The sequence below is a fragment of the Salvelinus alpinus genome, chromosome 15 (assembly GCF_045679555.1).
Source record: "Salvelinus alpinus chromosome 15, SLU_Salpinus.1, whole genome shotgun sequence".
Lineage (NCBI taxonomy): Eukaryota > Metazoa > Chordata > Actinopteri > Salmoniformes > Salmonidae > Salvelinus > Salvelinus alpinus.
The window spans coordinates 25828027-25846153 of record NC_092100.1 but is presented as its reverse complement, the minus strand read 5'-3'; the positions used below and the strand labels follow the sequence as shown (position 1 = coordinate 25846153).

Here is an 18127-nt window from a genome sequence, read left to right as displayed (position 1 = left end):
TACTAAGTCAGGTTATCATGGATATGTGTAACTTCAGTGAGATCCCCTCTGGGACCAGAACTGACACCCCCAACTATACAGACACAGCAATACTTCTGACATATAGGAACAATATGATCATGTCTGTCATGGAACTATTATTTTCAATGCTCAAATCCAGAAATAGAAAAGGGCTCTTTGTCCCAATCTTCAGTCACATAACATGTCAGATAAATACTGAAATGTAAACACCTCTCCCACTCAATGATCAGCTGTGTCCTCAGTCACTCATACAGTCAACAAATCTTGACGAGATAAAATATAATAAATAATCATAAATAGTGTAAGTAACACTGCCTGTAACATAGGGGCAGCTCTAGTAGGGACTGGGAGAGGGGGCAGCTATACTTACTTACTTTATTGTCCCCATGGGGAAATTTTGTTGGTCAGTCAACTCAATTTAAAAGCAGAGCGCTCCTACACAAGACATACATTAAGGCTGCATTGAAACAGGCAGCCCAATTCTGATATTGTTTTCCACAAATAGGTATTTTTACCATTCACATCAGATCTTCAGAGCTGATCTGATTAGTCAAAAGACCAATTAGTGAAAAAAAAGCAGAATTGGGCTGCCTGTTTAAACGCAGCCTATGACTTACACACATGCAAGACAAGAGCTATGTTAAATGCAATTGTTCAAAAGCTCTTCACCCTTCCTTCATAATGATTAACAACTTCAAGTGCAGGATGGCAAAAATATATATAGTCTCAGTCTTCAGGACTGCAATAGTGTATGATCGGAGGGAAATGGTATGAGGTTAAATGCTCCATCATTCTTGCCAATGCAGGTTAGTCGAACAAATCCAAGTTTGTAGTGTGGTAGTACTGTAGCTACTACATGACAGGAGGTTGTATGAATGGGGCTTGAGAGGAGAAACAGGGTAAGGAGTAGTGAAGCCCCTAGCTGACCAGGACCTCTTAGCCCTCCTGTCCAAAGTCCTCTGTGAACTTCCTGACCTTGAACAAGTCTTCACTGTTGACTGTCGGACGTGTGGTGGACAGTGACCGCAACATGTCAGACTGGAGGGCAGAGGGACAAAGCATTAGCGTTGTTCAGTATTTGTACAAATATGAGTGTGTAATGCCTGAATGTGTAAGCAAAATGTGAGTGTCTGTTGTGGATGTTTCTCACCATGCATACGATGGGTTCCAGCAGCTTGTCGCTAGGCACATCCATCCAGGTTAATTCTATGGCAGCTGGGTCCCCAGGCGAACACGGGGTCAGAAGGTCATCCACCATCAATTGACTGTTGGCACGGGATGGCCCTCGCACCTTGAGTACCACAACAAACAAACTCTTAAATATCCTTAATAGCAGAGAAAGAGAAACACCTTTAGTGTACAAGAGTCGACTGCAATAGAGTTACTATATCAAGGGCAATGTTCCATCTAATCTGCATGCGGCCACGCAGCTCCCCAGGACTGCCACGCAGAGTGCAAAAGAAATATCAGCCCATGGAGAGAAGCACAAGATTGAACTTCACTCAACTTTCTAGAGTTTTCCCTTCTTAACACTCAACCTTTCTCTTTACTGTGTGAATTGGGATCGAATCAACTCAATATTAGCCACTTTCAATGCAACATACTTAAACAAAACGAACTACGGAGGATGTTTTGTTGTAGGTAGAACACATTGGAGTAGGATTCTATTACACACGACCCAGCCCATACTCTACACAGTCCTGTGCGGCATAGCCAATCAGAGCTGCAGTAGGCCTTTATGCAAATAGACCATTGCAATATATATGGATCCTTGCTATTTACTATGAACTGGACTGTGTTACCAGCTGTGGTCTTGAGTAGATGGGCTTGTTTTGAGATCAAAGCAAGAGCTGCATGTAGCCACATGTGCACATTTTGTTCATATCTTCTGCTAGGGGCAGTGTTGTATTTTGAGACAGGCTTAAATAAGCTAAGTAGCCAATAGACAGAGGGTAGCATAATTGGTCTGATTCTCTTTAATAATGATATGGGAATAATAATGCATTTGATTTGGTAAAGTGGTTTCTTGTATCAAAAACATTTTCATTCACCTTGTCTAAAGGACAAGTGGATAAACAGGTCCATGTCCAGCCCTGCATGTTTTTGTTTTTTTTCAATGGAATGTAGGCCTACATTGAATACCACACATTGGCTGCTACTGTAGGTTGAATGATAGAACAGGTATTTAAATGTTAAAATGTTATGGGATGTATTTTCTCCATTGTTTTTGATGGTAGGCCACTCTGGTAGACCTACATTATGAGCAAATAGTCACAGTAGCCTACTTGGCCACTGTTAAAACTAACTTAAAGCAGGTTCAGCCTCAGTGTTCACAGTAAATGCACGCTGGAAGTTGCACAGAATTTTCACAAATTCAGACCTGAAATTTGCTCAGGGAGGAAAAAGTTAGAGGGAACATCATGGGTATAAATTACCTTTTTGAAGTGTGTGGCTGACTGCACTTTCCTGACAGGCTGCATGAGGGCATCTCGTACAATGACGCTGATGTCAGCCCCGGAGTAGCCTTCTGTCTTTTTGGCGAGCTGACGAAGGTCTGCGTCACTCAGGCTGTGGGGTGTGTTGCCCAGGTGCAGCCGGAACATCTGTGACCTGGCGGGCTCCTCTGGGAGAGGGATGTAGATACGCTTCTCAAACCTGACAGTGACATAATTCTGATGAGAATGCTTGACGATGAGTATTGTATCAATTAGGAAATCATTTTTGCTTGAACAAAACATTTCCCATTTTGGGTGCTTATCTACTGTTCTACAAACATTTCAAGAACTCCAGGACTGGTCTTCCACTCAATGGAATCTACATTAATAGGTACAGACAGTATAAACAAATATTCAGGCTGTATCATTACTTTTGTGAATCTGTTAAACAACAAACATACTGTATATCCCATCCCAACCTGCCCCCTTATTGATCACTGACCTTCTACGGATGGCAGCATCCAGAACCCAGGGAATATTAGTGGCCCCAAGGGTGAGGATTCCATCGTTGTTGTTGCCCACACCTGCCAATCAGAGAGTAGGAATGAAGACTATGTAAGCCTGATGCTTATATAGAACATGTTACGCATTGAATCGGAAAGGTCAAGTCAACTGATGCAGTAGACTTTTAAGTTAAGTCCTCTTTCATGGGGTGTTTGTTTGATCTGAAGTCTAAAAGCTGTCTTGGCAGAAAGTGGGGAGTGGGTATAGACTGTAGACTAAATGCTCACCTTGCATCTGTACCAGGAACTCGGTCTTAATCCGCCGGGCTGCCTCACTCTCATTCTCATTCCTGGAGCCACAGAGTGAGTCCACCTCGTCAATAAAGATGATGGAGGGCTTGTGCTGACGGGCAAGCTCAAACAGGTTCTTCACCAGTCTGATGGATAGAGAGAAAGAGAGGCACAAACATTCAAGAGGATACTTATGCTCACTTCGAGGCAAGCAACACTGAAGCATGCATGAGAGCGCCAGCTTTTCCGGACGAGTGTGTGATCACACTCTCCGTAGCCGATGTGAGCAAGAGCTTTAAACAGGTCAACATTCACAAGAGCCAGATAGATTACCAGGACGTGTACTCAAGGCATGCACGGACCAACTGGCAAGTGTCTTCACTGACATTTTCAACCTCTCCCTGACCGAGTCTGTAATACCTACATGTTTCAAGCAGACCACCATAGTCCCTGCGCCCAAGAACACTAAGGTAACCTGCCTAAATGACTACCGTTCCGTAGCTCTCACGTCGGTAGCCATGAAGTGTTTGAAAGGCTGGTCATGGCTCACATCAACACCATCATCCCGGAAACCCTAGACCCACTCCAATTTGCATACCGCCCCAACAGATCCACAGAGGACGCAATCTCAATCGCACTCCACACTGCCCTTTCCCACCTGGACAAAAGGAACACCTTTGTGAGAATGCTGTTCATTGGCTACAGCTCAGCGTTCAACACCATAGTGCCCACAAAGATCATCACTAAGCTAAGGACCCTGGGAGTTAACACCTCCCTCTGCAACTGGATCCTGGACTTCCTGATGGGCCGCCCCCCGGTGGTAAGGGTAGGCAACAACACATCTGCCACGCTGATCCTCAATACAAGGTCCCATCAGGGGTGTGTGCCGAGTCCCCTCCTGTACTGTGTGGACAAGCATGAATCCAATACCATCATTAAGTTTGCTGACGACACAACAGTGGTAGGCCTGATCAACAACGACACAGACTATAGGGAGGATGTCAGAGACCTGGCAGTGTGGTGCCAGGACAACAACCTCTCACTCAACGTGAGTAAGACAAAGGAGCTGATTGTGAACTACAGGAAAAGGAGGGCCGACACACACCCCCATTCACATAAACAGGGCTGTAGTGGAGCAGTTTGAGAGTTTCAAGGTCCTTGGTGTCCACATCACCAACAAACTATCATGGTCCAAACACACCAAGACAATCATGAAGAGGGCACTACAATGCCTTTTCCCCCTCAGGAGACTGAAAAGATTTGGCATGGGTCCCCAGATACTCAAAAAGTTTTACAACTGCACAATCGAGAGCATCCTGACCGGTTGCATCACCGCCTGGTATGGCAACTGCTATGCATCTGACCGTAAGGTGCTACAGAGGGTAGTGCGTACGGCCCAGTACATCACTGGGCCTAAGCTTCCTTCCATCCAGGACCTATATACTAGGCATGTCAGAGGAAGGTCCAAAAAATTGTCAAAGACTCCAGACACCCAAGTCATGGACTGTTCTCTCTGCTACCATTTGAGCTCCAAGTCTAGGTTCAAAAGGCTCCTTAACAGCTTCTACCCACAAGCCATAAGACTCCTTAACAATTAATCAAATGGGCACCCGGACTATTTTGCATTAACCCCCCCCCCCTTTGTTTTTCACACCGCTGCTACTCGCTGTTTATCTATGTCACTTTACCCCTACCTACATGTACAAATTACCTCGATCATTGACTCGATACAGGTATGATATAGCCTCATTATTGTTATGGAGTGCGTTTTTTAAACTTTAGTTTATTTAGTAAATATTTTCTTAAAACTGCATTGTTGGTTAAGGGCTTGTAAGTAAGCATTTCACAGTAAGGTCTACATATGTTGTATTCAGCGCATGTGAGAAATAAAATTAGATTTGACACATAAGTATCAGTGAGATTTTTTGTTGTTGTCTAATCAGGTGTGGATGCATAATGGGGATTTACATGAACAGTAGAATTACAAATAAGAAATGATGTCTCACTTCTCACTCTCTCCAAGCCACTTGGACATGAGGTCTGATGATGACACAGAGAAGAAGGTGGAGTTGTTGGCTTCTGTGGCTACTGCTTTGGCCAGGTAAGACTTTCCTGTCCCAGGGGGACCAAAGAGAAGAATCCCTCTCCATGGAGTGCGTTTGCCTGCAACCAGAGATACATTCAAGCATAATGAACAAAGACAGAATACACATACAGTATTATATCATTATGGTGACATGTCCATGCAGAACATAGTGAGAAAGAGAGTATATATGTGAGGGGGGAAAAGGCAGTAGTCTAACCTGTGAAGAGGTGAGGGAATTTAATGGGCAGGATTACAGCTTCCTTCAGGGCCTCCTTAGCTCCCTCCAGCCCAGCTACATCGTTCCACCGGACATTGGGCTTTTCCATTACAATGGCACCTGTACCAGGACATGGATCAGTTTAGCATCAAAGTTAATTTCCCTCATGAACATCACAGACACAGTTTAGACAGCTGGTGTGTGAAAGAGGAGACAAACACACACTCACCCATCAGTTGCTCCTGCAGTTTCTTTCTCTCTGGGTTTTCACCCTCGCTGTCACTGTCACTCCTATAAGGAATGTGTAATGTGAAACAAACTATTTGGTGCTGGTGACAATGTGGCACTTATTTGATTTCTCTCGACTCAACCCCATTCGATGCGTGGAACGGATGTGGGTGGGTCTATGTCTACATAAGGGTGCTAATTTAAAAAAAACTCACAAAAGCTCTGACGAAGGCCGTGAGGCCGATACGTAAGCTTATTACAGATCAGTGATACTATCAAGAGCAGTGTGCGGTTTCCTTTTTCCTTCATGTTGTCTGTTTGGCAAAATGTTATTTCCTAGGTATGCTTGTGTTAATGTAGGACAGTGTCTCTGTGAACAGATGTGTGACAACATACTTATCATTACTCTGTGCTTCCTTGACAGGCTTCTTCCCTGTTTTTTCTTTGTTTTTCAAGAAATCTTTGAGTTTCTCGGCCCGGTCTAGGTACTGCATACACTTCCCACGTATGCTCTCCTTTGCCTTGTCACTGTGTGCCTCATCTGGAAGAAGAAATCAAAACACATTACTTTTTGTCTTCAAAAACAACAACCTCATTTCTACTCTGAATACTTAAACAAATTGGACTGTGGACAGAAAAATATTACATTTCACACTCACACTTGATAGCATGCAGGAAGTACTCCACTGCATGCTGGTAAAGGCGCAAGGCTTCCTCATAGTTCTTGTTCTTGTCCTCCTCTGTGGCTTTGGTCACAAGATCAATCGCTTTCTGTGTGAGGGAAGAGAGGAAGGGATGAACCATATAAATGAAACAGGGGAGTCCAGGTTCAGACCATGGGTCAAACCAAACAAATAAACTGTAGATTTACCTTTAAGGTTGGAATCCATAAACTGTAACAGATTATATCTGACATTTACAGACTAATAACTAATAGTACTCACTAGACTTGACTAGCAAACTATTTTGTTTGCAAGACATTCCATTACAATATACATGGCCTCGTAACAGTTATTTGTGCCAATGGTCAAACTACCAACAGTGGAAAATGTGGTGTTATTGTTGTAGCTACAGTATTCAGTTCAATAACAAGTTGACTGGTAACTATTAAGCAGAATGTATAATAGTGTAGCTAGTGAACTAATGGTGATAACGTTAGCTACATTTTGTTGACACAAGTTAGCAAGTAACGTAGCGAACGCTAGCTAGCTAATGTTTTGCTACCTGTAATGTTGACGTTGTCATTTCATCTCACTCTTTTGCTCTTCGCCCAGCGTCTCTGATGCTAATTCAAGGTATCTTTAGAAATATGGTTGCTATATTTTCAGGAGAGGTGTTGCTACAAAATTATGACAAAGGTAGCTTCGCTAGCCTATTTGACAGCCACTGCCCAGGCAACAGCAACAACCGTAGCTAGTGGTAACTACAGACGTTCATGCAGCGTCTGCGTCACTTTTGAAAGAGAAGAAAAACAGAAGTACTGACGCCTAGCGGATAGGATGATTACGGAGTCAGATTCTTATTATTTTTTTTAAAGAGGAGTGGCACGGTATTGCGAAAAAAAAAAAATGTTATGCTTTTCTGAACCAGCTTTCTTTCCATTGCAATGACAGACATCAAATCCATTTGTTACAGTTGGACATTAACATGTTTTATTCTTATAGATATTTACATTTTAGATTATTACATTATCATACATCTTAATACAGGTTTGGAAGTCTAAAATACTTTGCATATAACAGGTTTGCAGCAGCAGAGTTTCTCCTGTGCTTTCTCTGCTAAATGATTGTGTGGAACGCAAGCTGCCACATGTAACTTTGGTTAAAAAAAACTTTCTCAACAAAAAAAACACCTTTTCTTTGCAATAACAGTATATCACTCAAAACTAACAACCAAAAGAGAAAGATATGACAGTTTGACAATGTGAAATGCTAATTAAGATACATTCATGGGTAAATTAAGGTGGCTATCAAGCTAGAAATTGAACAGTTCAGGTATTGATAAAAATGTCCATTATTAGAAGTAGGCCTACAGAGACTGAATTGGGATAGAGTTCAGTCATACAATTGGCAGCATCCACTAGGCCCCACTTACAGTATCCGCTTACATACTGAGACAAGCTGTTAGGGTGATCACGTGGTAGAGCAGGGTCTGAAAAAGAGCTTTTACATATGTAGGACTCAGAGGTCACATACAGCAAGATGATAAGCTTATACAGGGATAAAACAAAATAAAAGAATAGCATCCCATTTGTTCTAGTAAAAGCATCCAAAGCTTCCCTTCACTAAATGGACATGAGGTACCATATTACAGCTGAAATTGTGTTTTCTCAGAGATCATAGTGCTGAATGAACATCTTTGAACATTCTTTATAGGTATATATTTTGCTTATTTTAATTATGTACTGGATGGAAACATTCCCCAGAACACTTAGCAGACAGCTTGTAGCTCAGTGACTTTACTGTGGATGCCTATTGACAGTAAATATTATGTTTACATGGTGTGTATGCAACACTTCCTCAGGAATCACAGAAAAATATGAGGTCAGAAAAAGGCAGAGAAGCTTAGGTATGACCTCATGAGCTTTAATAGAAAGCATTGGCTTAGGGCTAATGCAGAAGGGAATGATAAAGGGAAGTGGTGTTCTCAGGCAGCATGGGACAATGGTTTGGCAGTGTGACTAGCCTACTGGAGGGCAGGTTGACTTTGAGGCAGGTGACAGGGGTCACTGGCGTTACGCCATGGTTTTGTAAATGCTCAAAAAGAGCATCACATTTTCATAGTCAAGTCATGCTAAACATAGGATATGCATACAAAATAATTAACTGAAAAACATTACAGAAATAGCATGTTAACAATAAAAGAATAATACTATTGCTGTGCATGTTGTTGAAAGCTTACTTTGCTTTAAAACCTATTACCTTTTCAAAATAAAAAATACTTTTACACACACACTAAAAATAGCATTTATGACTACATGTAACAAGGCACAGTTGGCAATCCTGATTATAACAGTCATTTTGGATAATGTGCTAGATAATCAGTTTTTGGGTAACAGGCACTCTATAAAGCCAACAGAAATGCAAAAGTATAAACCCATTCAATCTGGCAGTATGCTCTAGGCCACTCACACGCAGTCATCAACTTGGAAACCCAATTGACACATGCTCATATGAACAAAGTCGTACTCTGTTTATCACAAAATCACACATTCGCCTGACAAGAACAGAGTACATGCATAAAAAATAGCCAAAAGTACATCGGAAGGCTGTGATGAATGATACATAGTAAAAATAAGAATATTTATGCATATGTTCCCGACTCCAGCCTCTTCCCACTTCACGTCAGCAGGCCCAGACGAGTCAGTTTGGCAGACAGGAAGGAATGAAGAACAAACACCATGGGCTTGGGGCCAGAGTGCAGGTCAAACACCTGAAAGAAAGAGACAAGATAAAAAATACAAACAGTACATTAATCAATACAGTCAATGGACTTTTAGACAATTGCACTCTAACAGTGATGTAGCTTACCATTTCACCCTCTGGACCTCCAAAGTCCAGATAGAGGTTGCGGATCCCGTCATCTGCAGACATCTTCAGCTTCTCGAAGGGGTATCTGAAGAGCACAGCACCCCCTGCAGACTCTCCTGGCTCCCGGGTCACAGTGAAGCCCTTCTCATAGTGCAGTATGAGGCGAACGTCCTGCCTGTTCAGCATGCAACCTGAGGTACAGAGGGAGGGAAGTGTGAGAACAGTACTGCACAAAGTAAACGTGTGTGTGGGTGTGTGTAATTGGAACAGTATGTGCCTGTGTGAAAGAGTTTATGAACATGTTTGTGTTGCAGTGGAATAGGGAAGGAAAAGACCGAACATTTCCAGCACATACTAGCAGCCAACTATTGTTCTCTATTGAGTGGAAACATTCCCCCAACTGACTATGCTTCTTCCTTTACAACTTTTTTCCCCCCACTGGTGTTTTTGGTACATTCACTTTTTTCAGTCACCACTTCCTGTATCACTGTGAGAAGTGAATCATGTGATTCCAAAGCCTCACTCAATAATATATGCAGATAGTTAGACAAACCAACATTAGACATACAGACAGACACACACACTCACCAATGGAGACCTCCTTAATGAGTTCTGCGGCAGCATGCGCCCCCTGCACCAGGGCCCGGGTCCACGAGGACAGGTCCCAGTGTGTCTCCACCCGGAACACATGGGACTCGATGCCCCGCCCTGTACCCGTCCGAGTGGCAAACACCAGGTCTGCCCCCTGCGCCGGGGAACTGCGGGCACTGCCAGAGTGCACCAGTCTACAGAGAAACAGGAACAAACTACAAGGTTATATCAACTCACTGTTTGCTCCTCCCACAAGTGATTTTTAAACAGCTTACAGTGATTCATAAGTTATGATAACAAAATGCCAACACATCGCAGAGTGAAAATGGCAGAGAGAGAGAGAAAGAGAAGGAGAGAGACAGACAAAGAGAAATACAACCTACATTCTAATTCTGGCTGGCAAACTTGTTGTCCTACCTTGTGGCAAGTAGTGGGTGTGTGAGCATGGGTGTGGACCAGGCTTCGTGGTTCCATGGCACTGATTCAAACAGCAGGATATCTTTCTCTGTCAGTGCCATGACGATTGGTCGGAACTGGTGCCGCCCACCATCCAGCTGGACCTACACCATAAAGAAAGAGAGACAGCATGAGAGAAGTGTGTCAAAGTGCTTATGTAATTTCTGATGAGGTTTCTGATGACATCTGTTTGTGTAGTTGTGTGGGTGTCATGCTAGGTGGGCCCAGAGGAAAGTTAATGCAACGGCAGCTTCCTTTTGTTCTGTCTCAAAGTGCTTCCTGTCAACCCCCAACATGGCCAACTAAAAACACACACAGACAATATCTATACATTTAACATGGTGTACTGACACTACACCGCTACCCACTTTGTGGACTATTGCTCCCATGCTGCTATGCCCTGTGGACTATTGCTCCCATGCTGCTATGCCCTGTGGACTATTGCTCCCATGCTGCTATGCCCTGTGGTCTATTGCTCCCATGCTGCTATGCCCTATGGACTATTGCTCCCATGCTGCTATGCCCTGTGGACCATTACTCCCATGCTGCTATGCCCTATGGACTATTGCTCCCATGCTGCTATGCTATGTGGATTATTACTCCCATGCTGCTATGCTATGTGGATTATTACTCCCATGCTATGTGGATTATTGCTCCCATGCTATGTGGACTATTACTCCCATGCTGCTATGCTATGTGGATTATTACTCCCATGCTGCTATGCTATGTGGACTATTATTCCCATGCTGCTATGCTATGTGGATTATTGCTCCCATGCTGCTATGCTATGTGGATTATTACTCCCATGCTGCTATGCCCTGTGGATTATTGCTCCCATGCTGCTATGCCCTGTGGATTATTGCTCCCATGCTGCTATGCTATGTGGATTATTACTCCCATGCTGCTATGCTATGTGGATTATTACCCCCATGCTGCTATGCCCTGTGGACTATTGCTCCCATGCTGCTATGCCCTGTGGTCTATTGCTCCCATGCTGCTATGCCCTATGGACTATTGCTCCCATGCTGCTATGCCCTGTGGACCATTACTCCCATGCTGCTATGCCCTATGGACTATTGCTCCCATGCTGCTATGCTATGTGGATTATTACTCCCATGCTGCTATGCTATGTGGATTATTACTCCCATGCTATGTGGATTATTGCTCCCATGCTGCTATGCTATGTGGATTATTACTCCCATGCTGCTATGCTATGTGGATTATTGCTCCCATGCTGCTATGCTATGTGGATTATTGCTCCCATGCTGCTATGCTATGTGGATTATTACTCCCATGCTGCTATGCTATGTGGATTATTGCTCCCATGCTGCTATGCTATGTGGATTATTACTCCCATGCTGCTATGCCATGTGGATTATTACTCCCATGCTGCTATGCCCTGTGGACTATTACTCCCATGCTGCTATGCTATGTGGATTATTACTCCCATGCTGCTATGCCCTGTGGATTATTGCTCCCATGCTGCTATGCTATGTGGATTATTACTCCCATGCTGCTATGCTATGTGGATTATTACTCCCATGCTGCTATATCCTGTGGATTATTGCTCCCATGCTATGTGGATTATTACTCCCATGCTGCTATGCTATGTGGATTATTACTCCCATGCTGCTATACCCTGTGGATTATTGCTCCCATGCTGCTATGCTATGTGGATTATTACTCCCATGCTGCTATGCTATGTGGATTATTACTCCCATGCTGCTATGCTATGTGGATTATTGCTCCCATGCTGCTATGCTATGTGGATTATTACGCCCATGCTGCTATACCCTGTAGATTATTGCTCCCATGCTGCTATGCTATGTGGATTATTACTCCCATGCTGCTATGCTATGTGGATTATTACTCCCATGCTGCTATGCCCTGTGGACTATTTGCTACATTCATTTTGTTCAGCTGTTTCTCTTTTCCCCCATTGTTGACCTTTCTTCAATTGTGTTGTCTCTATTGTTCTTTTTAATTATGTGTAACGTGTGCTGTGACTTGTGGCCCATGTAAACTGCACTTTAAATAAATTCTGATTCGCACAACATATAAGACATCACATTTAAAAGACTACAGAATATCACAACTGAAAGTTCAGAACAAAACACATTGACCCATTTATAAAACTCTTCACAGTACACATGCACTATTATACAAGGCTGAACAACACTACACAATGCTGTATGTGTGAATCTGTAAATAAGTGTATTTGACAGCAGCATACAGTACTTTAATTGGATTATTTTGCTTAATATTTAGTGTGTTTGTGTAATTTATTCTAAAGGCCTATATGAGTGCAGTACCTGTTCTGCCAGCCAGCTGATGTGTTTGAGTTGGGGGTGTGACCCAGTGGTGCTGGAGCCCAGGTAGGAGTTGATGTGGGCCAGGGTCTGGGGCAGCAGGGCAGCAATGTTGGTGTGGATGGCTGTGAACCAGGAGTGGGCGCTGGGGCCATCCTTACAGCGCATCACTACCGTGTGCTGGCCATCAGGAGAGTGCAGCTCCAAGAGCCTTTGGGAGTCAACAGTCCTCATCATTATCTTACTAAAACATACCAAACCAACATTCTCATTATGTTTCCTATTTTCCCTCTTATGCCACATTTCAATTGCACACACACACGCACGCAATGCAGGTCTTACCTGTTCTCAAGGTCAGGCATGGTCAAGTTCCTGCTGATAAAGCACATTTTGAGGAGGATGACCTTCCTGTCCTTGGCCCCACTGTGTTTGGGGGACCCAGAGTCCTCACTGCCACTGAAGTTGGGGGACTGAGGATGCACCCCATCCCACGGCAGGTCTGCCACCAAGGAGGGCTTCTTAAACAGTGGGGAAACCTCTCTGATATATTTAACTACAGAAACGCAGATAGACACAAAATAAAGAACATTAGTGATTAATTATGCATAGACCTCAAGTTGTACAAAAATGTGTCTAAACGCAACACACGATTGATCATGTTTTAGACTGTGGTTTAAAAGTTACAACGCTCAATTAAAGAGTAATACATGTCTTATAAGGATGTATTCGTCTCTCGTGGAGTTGCTCTGAGTAGGAGAGTTGGCGGTGCAGTTGTGTGCTTGGCAGGTCGGCTGCTTGGAGAAGAATGGCTTTGACTGAAATCATGAATTCAGTTTCCAAATTTGGTCCTGCGGCCTATTCCACTTCTCCTCTCTCTCTTCTCTACTGGTGTATGTTAGTCCTCTGGGTCGCTCTGCTCTGACTGAGAAATTCGATACGAGGAGCTGAAAAGATGAGGTAATTGTTGCATGTAGGAGAGGATTAGGGTTGTGAAAGTAATTGGCTCAAACATATAGTATGAATATGGGTGGACTGTGTGTGTGTGTTTGTGTGTGTGTTTGTGTGTGTAATTTGACAGAAAGAGGGAGGTAGCAGTAGAGGTAGTGGTGAGGCAATAGGTCAAGGATTGGAACCCATTTCCAAGACCCTGCAAACCACACTGTTCTTACTAACAGTGTCAGTGAATATTTCTGCTTATGCAAGTCTTTTGGTGTGTATATGTACTGTATGCGTGTATGTATGTGTTTCAGGAAGCGGCTGGCCCTCTAGACATGAGCTAGAGCATGAGGAAACCCCTACCCAAACCCAACCCTGAAGAAATCAAGATGTACAGAGGCTGCTACAGTCACACTGCGAATCCTGATGAAGCAAAATAAAGATTACACTCACTGCCATAGTGGCATATGCCCAATACACACCGCCACATGTTTGAGTGAGGAGTAATAAATGACGAATCAAGTTAACGTAATTATGCTCAGTCAAGACTTCTTCCAGTCACAACACCACTGCAGTGTTCCAATGTGGTTATCAAAGTCATGGTATATTTAAGTACAGGTTCTGTCTGTGTGTGGCATTCCTACTGTACTGTAGCTCTGGTATCTGTATGGATATTCTTTAGCAATGATACGTTGGGCTATAGGTGACAAAGACGTTATGACACTGGCTCGCATTCAGAGGGAAGATACATATTGGAGACTTGGAGATTTACCACTACATCTCCATCTGCCAACACTCTCTGCTTGAGTAAGTGCAGACTGCAGTGGAACAAGGAGGATGTTTGGGCTAGTTGGTGTTTTATGGCAGAGTATTCTGTTGAACTGAACGAGGAGAAAGTGTGTCCCACACCCAACATGGAGTTAAAACTTTGTGAAAAGTTCTGAGTCAGATAGTTGGTTCCAGAAGCTGCTCTCACTGTCCCTCTCTGGTGCCGTTTAAAGATCTCATTATAACTGTCAGCATTGTCACTCAGCTCCAGTTCAGATTTTAATTAGGGCAGTACACAGATGACAGTGTGTGTGTGTGTGTGTGTGTGTGTGTGTGTGTGTGTGAGAGTGAAAGAAAGAATGAAAGAATAAAAGAAAAGAGAGTGAGAGATTGAGAGAGATGAGACAAGGTGCCATCACACATAGCTGGAGCTAGTTTGTCTCTCTCCCTCCATACCTCTATGCCCACAGCAATGCAGAGGAATGAGACAGAGAGGAGGAAGGGGAGAAGAGCCAAGGGAATCTGTCTGACTCCAACTTATATTTGGCTGAAGGAGTTGAGGTTCAATCCCCCATGGGTTGATGCATACATTTGCTCTCTTCTTCTTGTAGCCTTCATCCGGGTATGGCTTTAAGTGATCGGTTACACCACAGACCCTTACCACGGTTTTTCTTTTGACCAAAATCCCCCTATGGTTTGTCCAGCTTCACCCTATTTTCTCTCCCCCTCCCCCTGCCACAGACTGTGTACTGCCAGGCCTTTAATGAGAACAGTGTGTCAGACTCCCCAGATGAGGGGGGGGGGGGGGGGTTGTAGAAGGCTCTGGAGAGGCTCCCTCTGCTCCCCACAAAAATATACACACCTGCCCCCCACTCAAAAAAGCTCCCTCTGCTGCTCCCATTCAAACACACACACACACACACACCTATCTCATTCCTCGCCTCTTTTCACCCTGAGCTGGATCACAAAAGGATGGCATGCCATTTGGCAGAAGCATTGTATATATCCAGTATGTGGATTAAAAAAAACATTATAGAAAGTGCACATGCTGCTACACTGTCCATGCAATGAATCACACAAACAAATGTCTTAGCTAAGTAGGTTATGGTCAGATATTTATGTGGATATCCCTCTCTGTTTACAGACACAGACAACTTGAAAAAACAATAAGACAGAGAGACTGGAGAGCAAATGTGCCTTTCCACTGATATTAATCAATAACGACAGTGTTACTTTAATTAATGACATACAATATTAACCTGGATTCATACTTCATATGTGGTGGCTTTTATGACGCATTGCAGAATCAAGTGAAATGTTCAATGGTCATTGGTCAGTAAGTTTTGGCTTGTGAACAAAAGAAAATAACTGTCTCTAATCGGGCCTGTCCCCATTTTATGAATACAGTCTTTGTCTCTTTGTAGTGTTCTTATTCTTCCTTTTGACCAGACAATGGCCTCCTCCTCTATCCACCAACGAGCAGACAAACTAAACAAGACAGCCATGAGCCAATGTACTAACTGAATGACGTTAGTCAATGTCCATTACAGTGAGCTCATGTTTATTATGAACGGCGAAATAAAGCAGCTATCGTATTAGTTAGAAACACAACATCCATGCCTGTGTGAGAGTTTTACACAGGCCTGGGAAGCAACCTGGTTGAGGAATGTGAAGTCACTAATTGCTGTAATGTCTAGCGTTTATGTATTGTGTACATTACAGATTGGTCTGGAAATTGAAACCTCATTCTGACCTTCAGAGGATGAGGAGAATGCAGACAGATTGGAATTGGGGTCCATTTACAAACACCACAACTCACTCCCTGTCATTCTAACAAACAGTGACAGGCAACTGGCACATTCCTTAAACAAAATCCCAGGTTTTCCGCAATGGAGAGACAGAGATTACACAAACTTATTTAGGACTATTAGGCCTATTTCAGACGAGAAGCAGAAAATACTACTTTATTTTTGGGGTTATAGTGGGAACTCATTTGACTGGCTAAATGACACAAACTGCGTCACACTAACTACATCTCTACATCCAACCTTATTCACTATTCATGCTGGGTTAATTTGCAAACCATTAACCACCACACAGTGCATTTCAGCCCCTGACCAGTTGTTTCCGAACCCTGGGCTTCACACTGAAGTGCTCTTAAAATCAATATAAGAGCACACAAACGTGCTGATTCACCGCTTTAGCATACAATGACCTATCTGAAATAATCCACTTCCACAAATACAATGTAGCTAATTTTGTAACCACTGTGCAATACTTTCGTGTTTACAATAGGCCTAAAGATAGGCTACGTTGAGTCAGTTGACACCGCCCCCTATAAAATCTCATCAATGGTTGTGGAGTGTGAACATGTTACATTGTAGCCTATAGCTATGCGCTGTGGTCTGGCAATGTGCTAGAAAGTAAACATTGTAGCCTAAAACCATGGCCAGAATTCTGGCTACGTTGAAAATAAATGAAAAAGTAGCCTGGTCATCAATTAGTTCATCTAACTGGCTGCTCATTATCTTATTTTAGGTATTTCTGTGTGTATTTCCTGATGCAATATTCGGCCCACAGCTGCATCCTAGGCCTAGGCTGCATCTTCTAAGAAAGAGGCAGAATAAAGTCGCATTTGGCTATAAAGCGAACATTGTTTTGGCTTCTACTGAAGGCTGCTGTCAGATTGACTGGCCTTCTCAAATCCCCGCAATTGCGTTTGGAAACTTACCCTCAAGCGTAACCTCTTTCCCGGCCTTTTTTAGAGCCTGCACCGCTAGATCATGCGTAGCCTCCCTGAGGTCATTTCCATTGACTGACAGGATCGCGTCGCCGACCCGAAGAGCCCGACTCTGATCAGCTGCAAGTCCGGGGAAGATCTTGGATATGAGGATGGGCATTCGGTTTTCCCGACCCCCCTTGATACTGATCCCCAACCCACCAGACTCTTGTTTTACAACTCTAACTTTACGCACAGCTTCTGATGCGCCGGATTCTAAATTGATGGAAGTTTCGCCATGCCTGGAACTGAAGCTAGATCCAGGACTACCGTAACTGGACCCCGGGCTGCCAAAATCAGAGTTCGTACCATTATCACGATTATACTTGCCAGAGCTGGGGCTATTAAAACCGTCGTAGTGACCCCGGTTGATGCCCCCGCGCGCTGGGCTACCGCTTCGTCCTAGCGCACCATGGTTCGGATGTTGCTCTGGGTTTGAGGTTTGACCACGGTTCGAATTTCCCGACGCTAAACCCGGGTCGTTTCCGTTAGACATTCCATTCCGCAGGCCCGCTGAATTGGTGTAATCCAAGTTGTTTCCGTGTTCGCTTATCTCTGTTTCGGCCGTTAATGTGAAAGTCTCGCGGGTCAATTCGGCCGCTACCCGAATCCAGCGGTCCCGTAGCAAAAGGTCTAATTGACCATTTTTGTCCGCTCGTGTCCAGACAGCCATCCTGGTAGTCCGCGGTAGATTTCAGACTAAACTCATGATGAACTTTTCCTATTTTCAGAGTGCGTAGGCTACCCAAGCACTAGCCTACACTACATTTGACACACCCACTTACACACAGATTGCAGGAAAATGTTTAAACAAAAAAAAAGTGGAAGGGAACAAATGCCTCTGATGGACTCCCTCTTCATTTGGGGTGCTGAAGCGGGCCGCCTGCTGAGTAAAAACTCGGAGCCGGATGACAGAAACAGCCAATGAATGGGACCTTAAATTACTTATTCATGAAAGAGGCGGGGTGTCAAGAAAT

The 18127-nt window shown here is 43.7% G+C and overlaps 2 protein-coding genes across 2 annotated transcripts; both read right to left on the bottom strand.

Moving 5' to 3' along the window:
- Window positions 1–589: 589 nt before the first annotated feature.
- On the bottom strand, window positions 590–7196 carry vps4a (vacuolar protein sorting 4 homolog A). Its single transcript, XM_071343112.1, has 11 exons — window positions 7006–7196; window positions 6441–6552; window positions 6178–6322; window positions 5783–5844; window positions 5554–5673; window positions 5257–5413; window positions 3248–3396; window positions 2959–3040; window positions 2457–2676; window positions 1172–1312; window positions 590–1059 (listed from the first exon to the last, which is right to left on the bottom strand). Exons 1-11 carry the CDS (start codon window positions 7024–7026, stop codon window positions 958–960), a joined length of 1311 nt encoding a protein of 436 aa, XP_071199213.1. The 5' UTR covers window positions 7027–7196; the 3' UTR covers window positions 590–957.
- A 210-nt stretch (window positions 7197–7406) lies between these two features.
- LOC139539806 (beta-2-syntrophin-like) lies at window positions 7407–18032 on the bottom strand. The gene is made up of 7 exons (XM_071343111.1): window positions 17103–18032; window positions 13010–13220; window positions 12671–12878; window positions 10320–10462; window positions 9900–10096; window positions 9312–9502; window positions 7407–9213 (listed from the first exon to the last, which is right to left on the bottom strand). The coding sequence occupies exons 1-7, from the start codon at window positions 17821–17823 to the stop codon at window positions 9121–9123; spliced, it is 1764 nt and encodes a 587-aa protein (XP_071199212.1). The 5' UTR covers window positions 17824–18032; the 3' UTR covers window positions 7407–9120.
- Between the last annotated feature and the right edge of the window lie 95 nt (window positions 18033–18127).

Bases quoted from the DNA above. Each gene is read 5' to 3' on its own strand.
- LOC139539806 (XM_071343111.1), bottom strand. From the start codon at position 17,823: ATGGCTGTCTGGACACGAGCGGACAAAAATGGTCAATTAGACCTTTTG. The intron at 12,879-13,009 runs GTAAGACCTGCA...TGACTCCCAAAG, and splicing joins ATGCCTGACCTTGAGAACAG to GCTCTTGGAGCTGCACTCTC. The intron at 10,097-10,319 runs GTAGGACAACAA...GTTTCTCTGTAG, and splicing joins CACCCACTACTTGCCACAAG to ACTGGTGCACTCTGGCAGTG.
- vps4a (XM_071343112.1), bottom strand. From the start codon at position 7,026: ATGACAACGTCAACATTACAG. The intron at 3,397-5,256 runs GTGAGACATCAT...TCTATCCATCAG, and splicing joins TGGCTTGGAGAGAGTGAGAA to ACTGGTGAAGAACCTGTTTG. The intron at 1,313-2,456 runs GTAATTTATACC...GTGGTACTCAAG, and splicing joins CAGCCACACACTTCAAAAAG to GTGCGAGGGCCATCCCGTGC.